We start from the raw sequence: 13,532 nt of genomic DNA, 5'->3' as shown, positions 1-13,532 counted from the left end.
ATCATCTCTTCCCTCTGCTCAAACCTTCTCCAACCTATCTCCTGATTCTGCCTCCTCAACCCTCCTCTCCTCCCTTTCTGCATCCCTTGATTCTCTATGTCCCCTATCCTCCAGGCCGGCTCGGTCCCCCCTCCTGCTCCGTGGCTCGACGACTCATTGCGAGCTCACAGAACAGGGCTCCGGGCAGCCGAGCGGAAATGGAGGAAAACTCGCTTCCCTGCGGACCTGGCATCCTTTCACTCCCTCCTCTCTACATTTTCCTCTTCTGTCTCTGCTGCTAAAGCCACTTTCTACCACTCTAAAGTCCAAGCATCTGCCTCTAACCCTAGGAAGCTCTTTGCCACCTTCTCCTCCCTCCTGAATCCTCCTCCCCCTCCTCCCTCTCTGCAGATGACTTCGTCAACCATTTTGAAAAGAAGGTCGACGACATCCGATCCTCGTTTGCTAAGTCAAACGACACCGCTGGTTCTGCTCACACTGCCCTACCCTGTGCTCTGACCTCTTTCTCCCTCTCTCTCCAGATGAAATCTCGCGTCTTGTGACGGCCGGCCGCCCAACAACCTGCCCGCTTGACCCTATTCCCTCCTCTCTTCTCCAGACCATTTCCGGAGACCTTCTCCCTTACCTCACCTCGCTCATCAACTCATCCCTGACCGCTGGCTACGTCCCTTCTGTCTTCAAGAGAGCGAGAGTTGCACCCCTTCTGAAAAAACCTACACTCGATCCCTCCGATGTCAACAACTACAGACCAGTATCCCTTCTTTCTTTTCTCTCCAAAACTCTTGAACGTGCCGTCCTTGGCCAGCTCTCCCGCTATCTCTCTCAGAATGACCTTCTTGATCCAAATCAGTCAGGTTTCAAGACTAGTCATTCAACTGAGACTGCTCTTCTCTGTATCACGGAGGCCCTCCGCACTGCTAAAGCTAACTCTCTCTCCTCTGCTCTCATCCTTCTAGAATCGGCTGCCTTCGATACTGTGAACCATCAGATCCTCCTCTCCACCCTCTCCGAGTTGGGCATCTCCGGCGCGGCCCACGCCAGGGCGTCCTACCTGACAGGTCGCTCCTACCAGGTGGCGTGGCGAGAATCTGTCTCCTCACCACACGCTCTCACCACTGGCGTCCCCCAGGGCTCTGTTCTAGGCCCTCTCCTATTCTCGCTATACACCAAGTCACTTGGCTCTGTCATAACCTCACATGGTCTATCCTATCATTGCTATGCAGACGACACACAATTAATCTTCTCCTTTCCCCCTTCTGATGACCAGGTGGCGAATCGCATCTCTGCATGTCTGGCAGACATATCAGTGTGGATGACGGATCACCACCTCAAGCTGAACCTCGGCAAGACGGAGCTGCTCTTCCTCCCGGGAAGGACTGCCCGTTCCATGATCTCGCCATCACGGTTGACAACTCCATTGTGTCCTCCTCCCAGAGCGCTAAGAACCTTGGCGTGATCCTGGACAACACCCTGTCGTTCTCAACTAACATCAAGGCGGTGGCCCGTTCTTGTAGGTTCATGCTCTACAACATCCGCAGAGTACGACCCTGCCTCACACAGGAAGCAGCGCAGGTCCTAATCCAGGCACTTGTCATCTCCCGTCTGGATTACTGCAACTCACTGTTGGCTGGGCTCCCTGCCTGTGCCATTAAACCCCTACAACTCATCCAGAACGCCGCAGCCCGTCTGGTGTTCAACCTTCCCAAGTTCTCTCACGTCACCCCGCTCCTCCGCTCTCTCCACTGGCTTCCAGTTGAAGCTCGCATCCGCTACAAGACCATGGTGCTTGCCTACGGAGCTGTGAGGGGAACGGCACCTCAGTACCTCCAGGCTCTGATCAGGCCCTACACCCAAACAAGGGCACTGCGTTCATCCACCTCTGGCCTGCTCGCCTCCCTACCACTGAGGAAGTACAGTTCCCGCGCAGCCCAGTCAAAACTGTTCGCTGCTCTGGCCCCCCAATGGTGGAACAAACTCCCTCACGACGCCAGGACAGCGGAGTCAATCACCACCTTCCGGAGACACCTGAAACCCCACCTCTTTCAGGAATACCTAGGATAGGATAAAGTAATCCTTCTCACCCCCCTTGAAAGATTTAGATCCACTATTGTAAAGTGGCTGTTCCACTGGATGTCTTAAGGTGAACGCACCAATTTGTAAGTCGCTCTGGATAAGAGCGTCTGCTAAATGACTTAAATGTAAATGTAAATGTAAATGTTGGTCACCATTATTCAAGTTTGTGGGCATGCCCCCTCTACCTAGCGGGCGGTATCAGGATTCGCTATGAATGCAGGAATTTGTGGTTTACTCTGAGCAGACGAATACATTTCAAGTTGGCATTTTAGTCATTTACGTAGCAGACGCTCTTATCCAGAGGGATTTACAGTAGTGAGTGCATACATTTGAATACTTTTTTCATACTGGTCCCCCGTGGGAATCGAACCCTCAATCCTGGCGCTGCTCTACCAACGGAACAACACAGGAATACACAGGGAATGGACATTTCCCGATTCTACCAGTAAAATGAAAATGTGCTGGTTCTAGCTTGTGGTTTGGATAATTGTGATGTTTATGATAAAAACGTAATGTTGTTAATATAGTAATAACTATATGCCGTCGCAGAGCCAGGGTGAAATTCCCCTTCAACTTGACCTGCTATAATTCTAGCTGCATCCCAGTAGACAGTGGCTTGACGTTGGCGTTCCAGACCATTATTTTGGAATGAATGAATTAAAACAATTTTTTTCGACATATCAAAAAAAAAAAAAAACATATTCCGTTGCCTCATATGTGTAATCGAATGGGTTTCTTTTGTTTCCATTTGGGTTCCTGTTTTGAATCGATTACATCCTTGTGGCACTGAGACACTGAACAGGAACATAGGAGTGACCTACCACGTGACACATTGTAGACCTACACATGTTACATGATCGTGACTGTTTCTGGAGAACAGCTGAGTAACACTTCCTGTGATTCTTTAAATAGGCTGAACTCTCATTGGATCAATCCTCCCATGTTTCATCTCTCATTGACTGACAATGAGGACTGAAGATATCAGATCACAAACATGTCAGCATTACTGTATACCAGAGCCGTATTTAGGTTAATGTGACTCTGCTACATACATGATGTTACCGCCCTCTAGTGGGTATTGTAAATCATTACACAGCTTGGATTTTGTCCTTGGCTTGGTTATATGACCAATTTTGTACTTTGTGTGGTTACATAGTTAAGACCCAACTTTTACAACAGTTTGTACAGTTCCTCCGGTACACACGTGTTACAGGTAGTATATTTAAAGTCTTTCACATGTGATCATGGAACAAGATAGGAGAGCGGGAAGGGGAGTTGAAGGGTACTTAAATGTGAGGAATGTGGACAGAGTGAGAGAAAAAGACAGAGAGAAGAAGAGAAGAAAGTGGTGGAAGTGTGTGATGTTTCATGTGAAAGGTCAGGCTCTTTAGAATGTCCTGTTTGATCTCTCTCTCTCTCTCTCTCTCTCTTCATCTCTGACTCAAGCCCAGTGTCACAAACTCCAAACAGACTGGGAAATGTGACACACACACACTGTCTGCCCTCTCCACACAGTTTTCAGCATCAGTTGATCTATCTGTCTGTAGTTTGATATGACGGGTAGGATAGTTATTATCTGAGAGGTCGCTTTTTTTGTTACTTTATTTACTGAGTGGATCACTTTGCGTGTGTCTCATTGAAGTGTTAAGTTGTGACTAGTTTTTCTCCAATCGTAGCTGTCTCTTCTCGTTGGAATCTTGCATCGATTCTTCTAATGTCACCTCATTGGAGTCTTTAGTTTGACATTTGTGGCATCTCTATTCAGAGCTGAAGTCTCGTCTTGTCTAGTCTAGTTTATTCTCTTGTCACCTTGTGCTGTCTGGTCTCACCTGGTTGCTATGGGTGCTGTGATGGCAGCTCTCTCCCTGGAGGCCAGGAGGCGTCTGTCTCGCCCCAGCTGTCTGTCTGACTGTCACCATAGGGCTGCACGCTACCACCGGTCAGGTAGGCTCTCACCCCACTCTCTACTACTCTTCTCTCTGGCTTTCACCTTACTCTCGACCTCTCTACTGTGGCTTTTTCTCTCTATGCTCTTTATTTCTATACTCATGTTCTCTGTCTGACTGTCACCATAATGCTGCTAGATACCACTGCTCAGGTATTGTACACCATCACATGTACCATCTCTCTCTTTCCACTCCCTCCCTCGCTTTCCTCAGTAAGTCCTGTTCTGAATATGGCTCTACGGTGTTTAAAAGCAGTATTGAGACATGTCCATATTGGTGTGTATCTTGTCTGTTTGTGTGTTGGACTCTGTTAGAGTAGGACTGTTTTCACCAGCCAGATACGAATAGCATGGGTCAATCCTCAGGCGATCTATGGCTCAGCTGTCCAGAGGCTGGGTCTGGAGCTAATGATGATCCACTCACTGACCAGATACCAGACATTGAGCTCTTTCCTGTCTGTCTGCTCTGAAGCAAACTGTATGTTTTTTGTGTTGAACAAATTAGATAATAAGCTGATATTTGCAGTGATGCTGGCTGGGATGACACACACACACACACACCACACCACACCACACCACTCTGTGGAACCAAATCACTGTGGGTATTGAGTGACTGGAGCGACATACTGTAGGGAGAGATTTACAGAAGCTAAGTGTTTTCGTGAGGGTAAAGTTTCCAACTAATTGCCAAGCAGGCTTCCCTAACATGTCAGAGTATTGATGCTTGTAGTGTATAGATATAAGGATATGGAGTGGTATAGTTAGTGCTGTGGAGTTAAGAGCAGAGGACAGGGGAGAGGCTCAGCACAGGTTCATTGATCTCTCTCACTCTGGCCTCTCGCTGTCTCCCAGCCATCTGCATCAATGCATTAGCGAGCGCTCACACACACACACACACACACACACACACACACACACACACGTCTCCCTCGCCATCTTACTCAAAGCATTAGCAAGTGCACACTCATCAACTACTGTATCTTATCCTCAGTTTTCCACCACCTATCCACAGATATGTCTCACACAAGTGCGCACATACAGAAACATCTCCTTTTATTGTCTTCTGAACACAGCCCTTGTCTAGCACTTGCTGTGTGTGTGTGTGTGTGTGTGTGTGTGTGTGTGTGTGTGTGTGTGTGTGTGTGTGTGTGTGTGTGTGTGTGTGTGTGTGTGTGTGTGTGTGTGTGTGTGCTTGATCCTCCTATCGGGCCCTCTGTCTCAGTCTGGAAATGTGACTTCACCCCTGGTCCCCAAGCACTACGTCTGAAAAGAGAAGATGAGAGGGGGAAGGTGGTCAGAAAGAGAAGAGAGGGAGAGAGAGAGAGAGATCGAATGGGAGATAGATAGAGAGAATAAAATAGGGAACAAAATGAGACACTGAGCCTGTGGTTAGAACGCGTGAAGGAATAAATGTGGGGGATGGAGGTCGGCTGGAAAGAGAGGTGAGACGAGAGGAGAGGGTAGCAAGTTTTAAGTTCCTCGGCATACACATCACAGACAAACTGAATTGGTCCACTCACACTGACAGCGTCGTGAAGAAGGCGCAGCAGCGCCTCTTCAACCTCAGGAGGCTGAAGAAATTCGGCTTGTCACCAAAAGCACTCACAAACTTCTACAGATGCACAATCGAGAGCATCCTGGCGGGCTGTATCACCGCCTGGTACGGCAACTGCTCCGCCCTCAACCGTAAGGCTCTCCAGAGGGTAGTGAGGTCTGCACAACGCATCACCGGGGGCAAACTACCTGCCCTCCAGGACACCTACACCACCCGATGTTACAGGAAGGCCATAAAGATCATCAAGGACATCAACCACCCGAACCACTGCCTGTTCACCCCGCTATCATCCAGAAGGCGAGGTCAGTACAGGTGCATCAAAGCTGGGACCGAGAGACTGAAAAACAGCTTCTATCTCAAGGCCATCAGACTGTTAAACAGCCACCACTAACATTGAGTGGCTGCTGCCAACACACTGTCATTGACACTGACCCAACTCCAGCCACTTTAATAATGGGAAATGATGTAAATATATCACTAGCCACTTTAAACAATGCTACCTTATATAATGTTACTTACCCTACATTATTCATCTCATATGCATATGTATATACTGTACTCTAGATCATCGACTGCATTCTTATGTCACTAGCCACTTTGTTTACTTTGTCTACATACTCATCTCATATGTATATACTGTACTCGATACCATCTACTGTATGCTGCTCTGTACCATCACTCATTCATATATCCTTATGTACATATTCCTTATCCCCTTACACTGTGTATAAGACAGTAGTTTTGGAATTGTTAGTTAGATTACTTGTTGGTTATCACTGCATTGTCGGAACTAGAAGCACAAGCATTTCGCTACACTCGCATTAACATCTGCTAACCATGTGTATGTGACAAATAAAATTTGATTTGATTTGATTTGATTTGATTTGACGGATGAGATGAACAGAGGGAGGAGAGGAGGGGCGATATGGACAGAAAGAGAGGAGGTTTGGAGTGGATGAAGAGAGTCACTGGACTGCCCACTGTAGCTTCCTCATCTGTGGTTTCTTACGGGACAGAGGGGAAAGAGAGAGATGAAAGGAGGGTGGGGGAGAGAGAGAGAGAGAGCGCAGAAGAGGAGAGAAGGGAAGGCAACTGGCGGTAAGGGATGGGCGGTGCTTGCTGGTAGCTCTTCAGTCCATCGGACACCTCTCAGCTCTACACAGACCCAATCCTCCGGAACCCTATGTGGTCACTACCTGGAATAAACTGGACTGAAAATACTGGGCGTGTGAACCGCATTAGCGTGTATCACATCGAACCTGGCGTGAACCTACCAGATCTGGACCAGATTCGATTGGACTGGACTGGACCAAGTGTTACTGAGAGAAAGAGGAAGGAATGGTCGGGAAACAAAGATAAATAAGTGCAAAGATAGTTCGTAATGTCTTAGAAAGTGGTGTTTGGTGAATTATCAGAGACTAGAGTACTGATATTTAACTAGTCTATTGATCTGTCAATTATAGTGTTGATTATATTGTGGATTGATTGATTAGCTGATTGATTTACACATATTGTATACTATGACAAGATCTAAAATAAGGAAGGAAGGAAGGAAAGGCACCCGGTATTGTGTTGAATTCACAGAGAGGGAGTGTTGTGGATGTTCTTATATTTCTGTTTATATCGTGGGAAAGATGAGATGATCACAGTGAGGTGTAGGATTTCACTCTCATCACTTCTACACACCTTCCTGACTCAGCAAGTTAGTCATCTGATTCACTTCAACGATTCACAGTTTTAAAACACATCATGAACCGGATATCACAGAACATCGATTGGAATTCTCTGTAGTTCCTGAAGGTGATTTTATCCAGAGATTATTCAGTCCTTCAGTCCCCCAAAATGACGGCTCTTAAGATGATTGACGTTTACTATTTGGACTGTAAAGGTGTACAGCGATGCTCTATCAATGGCTATCTGTCTGGATTTTTGAGAACAACTGTGGAGGAATGACAACAAAGTTCACCTTAGACCGCTCCTCACCACCAAAATAAGTGGCCTTGGACTCAACCTCTATTTTCCCACAGGTCAGATCTAAAGAGAGCGTTTTTTTCCCCATGTCTACCCACTTTTTAATATTTTCCATTCCATAATCTTTGACATTTTACATCCATTTTCTTGTCCATTCTTTCATGCTGCCCTGCTCGTTATGTTAGCACCAGCTGATAAGCTTAGCCAAGCCTCCAAGTACCTAGCCTACCTGACTGACTGGTGGATAGCCTAGCATCTATTGTTCAACCACAGCGACTATCACTATCATTAACCTTGCACCTGCTGGAGTCTTCCCCCTTCCCCCTCCCCCCCCCCTTTCCCCGGGCACCAGGCCTCTGTGTGTGGGCTTTCCCTCAGCGGGCTCCTCTCCCAGCCATGGGGTTTCAGATCCAGGGCATGGAGCTGTTTGCCATTGTTGTGGTCATGATCATGTTTGTGGCTGTGCTCAAGGGCTTTGGCATCCTGGAGCCCATGTCCTCCTTTGAAGGTAAGGGCCCTAAGGAGGCTCCAGTAGGCTAGAAATCCAATGAAATTGCAGGGAAGCAAAAATGCTGGGGGTCTGTATCTTTTTATTCCATGTTCACAAATGGGGACATGGCATTTTGCTCGATATTTCAGCTAAGGCAGGGCATTAACTATCTGCTATCTGAGGTTGGGTGTTCAAACTGTATCTTGTATTTGGGAGGCAAAGTGGATATGTGGTATCTGGGTAACTAGTATCTGGGATAGGGCATTTGGTGTTTGCTATTTTAGCATTTGATAGATTCTAAGATAGTATAGAAAGAAAGTTGCACACTATATATGTTCCCAACAATTGAATTAGTCAACTTAACCAAACATAAAGCTGCCATCTTCTAAGGCTGGGGTAGGGCAGTGTGTATCTTGCAATTGGGCATTCTGAGACAGGCAATTGTGGTATCTATTAGGAAATATCTCTCAAGAGAAAAATGTTTTAGTGGGCATTAAAGTCAAGTTTACTGTAGAGAATAACATCATTCAGATTCTATAAAGTTCCCTGAATAATATATAGTTGTAGGCCAAAGGCCAGACAAAGTGTTCTGTAGCCACTGTGCCAAATCAATTACAATAGAAAGCCTTCAACCCCACATTAAAGTGCTTCAGTTTAGACTTATCACAGACATCATAAGCATTCGCTCTCAATTCCTCTACAATGCATCTCTCTTCTTCTTCTTAACATCCTGATTAACATCCTGCCTGGCCACCCTGGTGAGATATGTTCTCTCTCTCTCTCTCTCTCTCTCTCTCTCTCTCTTTACCCTCTCTCTCTCTCTCTCTCAATTCAATTCAATTAAATTCAAAGGGCTTTATTGACACGGGGGGGAAAAAAAACATAAATATGGGTTGTATTTACAATGGTGTTTGTTCCTCACTGGTTGCCCCTTTTCTTGTGGCAACAGGTCACAAGTCTTGCTGCTGTGCTGGCACACCAAGGTATTTCACGCAATAGATATGGGAGTTTATCAAAATTGGATTTGTTTTAAAATTTGTTGTGTGTCTGTTTAATCTGAGGGTCACTCTCTCTCTCTCTCTCTCTCTCTCTCTCTTTCTCCCTTCTCCCTCTCAGTCCTTCCACAGTGCACCGTTCTCTCTCCTCCTCCCTCCCTCTCTCTCCATCTCTCTGTGGTCACATCTTCAGAGAGGCATGGCCCACACCCAGGTCTAGCATTACCTAGCATTAATTATACATGCAGTATCGAACAGGCTTTCTTTGAGACCGCCTAAATGTGGAGCCTGCAGTATTTCGCCAGGACCATGAAGGACACCGGCCATCCCGCAATGGCCCCCAGAATCCTCTCCCACTGTTCAATAGTGTCCCGGCAATAGCTTTTCCTAATTTTTCTCTTGGTCAATCTCTCTCACTTTCTTTCTTAAGTGCCCCTCTGATATACACTCAGTCCCAGCAGAAATGGAAATAGAGAAATACAAAGTCACGTAGCCATAATAATAATAATAGTTACATAGCCAAATCGATCAGCAGTCAAATAAGGGCATCTGTTTTACCAGCTACATTATGTATATCCACCTAGCACCATTAACCACCATCCAATAATGGGTTTTTGTGTGTGTGTGTGTGTGTGTGTGTGTGTGTGTGTGTGTGTGTGTGTGTGTGTAACACACAAATCCCTAGTTGTTGCTTTTGAAATGAGACTTTTTACCAGTCCTAATGTGTGTTGTATTTTGGATCTGTTTGATTTATTTCTGGCATGTGTGGTGGTGCTGTGTATTCTGGATTGTGTGTGGCGTCAGTTAGATGAGAGAGTCTGGCCATTAATGTAATAATGGCCGTCGACTGATCAATACTGCTTGGACTCCTGCCTACTACTTCATTTCTACTGCCACCAGAGGACAGTATTGATCACCCCCTGTCTTTATCGCAATGGGGTCTTTGTGTGTGTGTGTGTGTGTGTGTGTGTGAGTTGAAAATCATTGATATGACGACGTTTAAATAACAGGAGTTTTTGGGAAGTGTCACAGGCCTTGAGTGAACCAGCGTCCAGTGAATTACAGCAATGCTGTATATGTTCTGACTGTGTCTAACTGTGGATTTGTCCCAAATGGCACCCTATTCCTTATATAGTGCACTACTTTTGACCAGGGCCCACAGAGCCATTTTGGATGCATCCTGTGTGAAGCGTCAGCCTGCTGAGAGCTGTGTTTATGAACTCTGGAGAGATGAGAACAATTAGACTTGAACTGGATCACAGAGCCTGCTGGGGACATGGGATTTAGGACAGATGGCTGGGTCTCATTACTCTAAACTAAAGAGTCTTCCTTTCCTTGCCTCCTCTCCTTCATTTGCACCTATCTGAAAACAGATGGTGATAACAATATGGCGCATGTCTATTGGGTGTCAGCTTCCGTCTGTCTTGTTCTGTCAGATCAGAGCAGATGAAGGAAAGAAGACGAGGAGAGAAAGCCACTTTAGACTATTGAGATGCAGCCATCTACACTGACTCCTCAATTGCAAATGGGTTCACTAACAAGTACTGTGTTAATGTTGTGGAAACATCTTGTTAAACATCTTCATAATGGATGCAGAATTCTTGTTACAGATTTGTCTTGTAAGCGGAGAGTGCGTGGGATTTCCTTTGTCGATGGAACTGTCCCTAAATGTGTGGGATTTTTCACAATTATTTAAAAAATAAATGTGGTAGGTTCTGTCTGTATCTGTGGGTAGTTTGGACAGGAGTCCATGGGTTAATGGGATGAAGAGAATGAGAGGAGGAGGGGAAGCCAAGGAAATAAGTAGGGATGGAAGAGAGTAAATTTACACTGTTAATTAAGTGACGCATGTCTGTTGGCTCATCAGAGTTTGATTCAGCGGAATGAAATGAGTAACCTCTCAACTGCATGTCCCAGGACTTGGGAGTAAAATGGCGGGACAATAAGTAAACAATCGGAATAATATTTTGGGAAAACAGCTTAAGAATTCTCATGGAAAGAAGGATTGTATTTGTTCCCTGTAGTTTCAGTTTTATTTGAAAGGCTGTTTTAGGTCCTTTTGGATATCATTGAGCTTGAATCTGGTCCAATCGCTTTTCATGGCTTCAACTTTAATCTCTCTGAATCACATTTGGAACTGTTCTCTCGAGAACCGTAGAACTCTCTGGAACTTTAAAGCATCCCAAGGATCCAAAGCAATATCTGTCTTTAGTTTGAGAGACAGATGGTATTTTATTGAGAGGCTGGCAGAGGGAAAGTGGGTACGGAGGGAGAGAGGACAGAGAGACAGAATTTTCACACTTGGGGAAACAAAGACGGAAAGACTGAGGAAGAAGGGGAGTTGAGTGTCAGGTGGGAGTCAGCCTTGTACTAATGTTCCTCAAATTGATGCACTTACTGGGACTCATCGACATCACAGAGACTGGTAAGAGAGATGGGGATGGAGGGAGTAAGAGAGGGGGAGAGAGAGGTTGGATGGTGAGAGGGAGAGAGAGGTTGGATGGAGGGAGATGAGACAGAGAGAAAGTGTCAGAGAGAGAGGTAGTATGGTGGGAGTATGGAGGGAGAGAGTGGGACTAACTGCATTTATAAAGATTGTCTGTTCCTCTCCTGTTCTCCCTAGTCAGTATCTGCGTTCCACAATTATTGACTTGGCTTGACCATTTTCTCTGTTTTTTTCTTCTCTTTTCTCACTGTCTCTCTATACCTCTCTTTACTCCGTTAACTGTCTTTACATTTCTCTATCTCTCTTGCTGTCTCTCTCTCTCTCTCTTTCTCTCTCTCTCTGTTTAAAGATGGTGAGTATGGAAGCAATAGAAATCTCTTGGTTTCTAGAAACTCCCCATTTTTGAGCTATGTCTTGCTTTTCTTTCTCACAGTGTTAGTGCTTTCTCTTACTTTGTTAGAACGAGTAGGACTAATACAATTTTTTTTTAAATCATTGGATATTTCAGAATTAAGTTCTTTCAATGCCTTGTTATTGAATATTAGTAATTTGGCACCTGTTCACTCAAATGTAATAAGTGAATACTAACAGAAAACATAGTTTCTCTGCAAAGATCACACTTTAAAAGAAAGTACCTCCCTCTCTTTTTGAGTCCTTTTTTTATCTCACTCTTCAATTTCTTTCTAACTCTTAATCTGGCCCCTCTTTCCACCCCTTAAATTTGTTTTCCCTCTTCCTCTCTTTCCCTGCCTGCCATGGTCTCCCCATCCCTCTCTCCCACTGCCCTTCCTCTCTCCCTCTCTTTCCCCTCTCCTTCTCTCTATCCCCTTCTCTTTTCTCTCTCTCTCTCCCTCTCTCTCTCCCTCTTACCCGCTCTTTCCTCCTACAGACAGTAGTGACAGTGATTTGGAGCTGTCTATAGTTCGTCACCAGCCAGAAGGCTTGGACCAGCTGCAGGTTCAGACCAAGTTCACCAAGAAGGAGCTCCAGTCACTATACAGGGGCTTCAAGAATGTACGTAGGGGAGCAGAGAGGAAGGGGTAGGGAGGCTGTAGGACTGTATTTGGGAGGTTTTTTTGCCTTTATTTTAGCAGTTTGAGCTTGGATCTTTATTTGTGGGCAGTTTGGAGTTCTACATAAGAATGTAGAATAAATCAGAGTAGATTTGAGCTTATTGATGTACTGAAATTACTTCACCATTAATAGGCAAATGGCTAATTTCCCTGTAACTCTATTTCTCTCTCTCTCTCTCTCTCTCTCTCTCTCTCTCTCTCTCTCTCTCTCTCTCTCTCTCTCTCTGTCTCTGTCTCTGTCTCTCTCTGTCTTTCTCGTAGGAGTGTCCGAGTGGTTTGGTTGATGAAGAGACGTTCAAGACCATCTATTCTCAGTTCTTTCCCCAAGGAGGTGAGAGGATATAACTATCTCCATTGAAGCTACTCTCTGTCTCTTTGTGCCTGGAATATGACAAAAGCCCACCTGAACTACAGGGAGAATAACAGGAAAAGCTTATGGTTACTGATTATTTGAATGTCTGCCTACCCCCAACATTCTCTCCTCCCCTCCATCTCTCTCCTCTCCTCATCCCTTTTCCCCTAACCTCTCTCTCCCTTCTTCAACCCTTTTCCTGTACACTACCTCCCCTATCTTTCCTTTCTTATGTTCCTCTCTTCTCCCCCCGCCCCACTTTCCTACAGACGCCACCACCTATGCACATTTCCTGTTCAATGCGTTTGATATGGACAGAAATGGCTCCATTCGTTTTGAGGACTTTGTGATTGGCCTGTCTGTTCTTCTGAGAGGGTCAGTCACAGAGAAACTCAACTGGGCCTTCAACCTGTATGACATCAACAAGGATGGATACATCACTAAAGAGGTACACTGTGATTGGCCACCATGGAAACACCACATATCTAAATGATTGGCTACAGATGTAGGATCTTAATTTTAGTACTATTTAGTTACTGAGATTTTTTCTGCACGGCAGGAAATGCAAACATGTAGTGTATTCAAGATTTAAAAAAGACTTCTAAAGTCTGTAATTTCCGCTTCAAATTTCA

At 45.4% G+C, this 13,532-nt stretch overlaps 1 protein-coding gene across 2 annotated transcripts in view; it reads left to right on the top strand.

Moving 5' to 3' along the window:
* kcnip3a (Kv channel interacting protein 3a, calsenilin) overlaps positions 1-13,532 on the top strand; it is a 52,656-nt gene that overhangs the window by 34,358 nt on the left and 4,766 nt on the right. The window contains exons 1-4 of one of the 2 annotated variants that reach the window (XM_029638100.2): positions 6,696-8,052; positions 12,365-12,489; positions 12,810-12,879; positions 13,170-13,348. In XM_029638100.2, the coding sequence (XP_029493960.1) occupies positions 7,941-8,052; positions 12,365-12,489; positions 12,810-12,879; positions 13,170-13,348 (486 nt within the window). In that variant the 5' untranslated portion in view covers positions 6,696-7,940. Of the gene's footprint in view, positions 1-6,695; positions 8,053-12,364; positions 12,490-12,809; positions 12,880-13,169; positions 13,349-13,532 lie in introns of those variants that run through there. The other variant, XM_029638098.2, reaches the window with a different exon arrangement.

Source organism: Oncorhynchus nerka, linkage group LG27 (genome assembly GCF_034236695.1).
Source record: "Oncorhynchus nerka isolate Pitt River linkage group LG27, Oner_Uvic_2.0, whole genome shotgun sequence".
NCBI lineage: Eukaryota > Metazoa > Chordata > Actinopteri > Salmoniformes > Salmonidae > Oncorhynchus > Oncorhynchus nerka.
The sequence above is the reverse complement of the archived record's forward strand: the minus strand, read 5'-3'. Positions and strand labels throughout refer to the sequence as shown.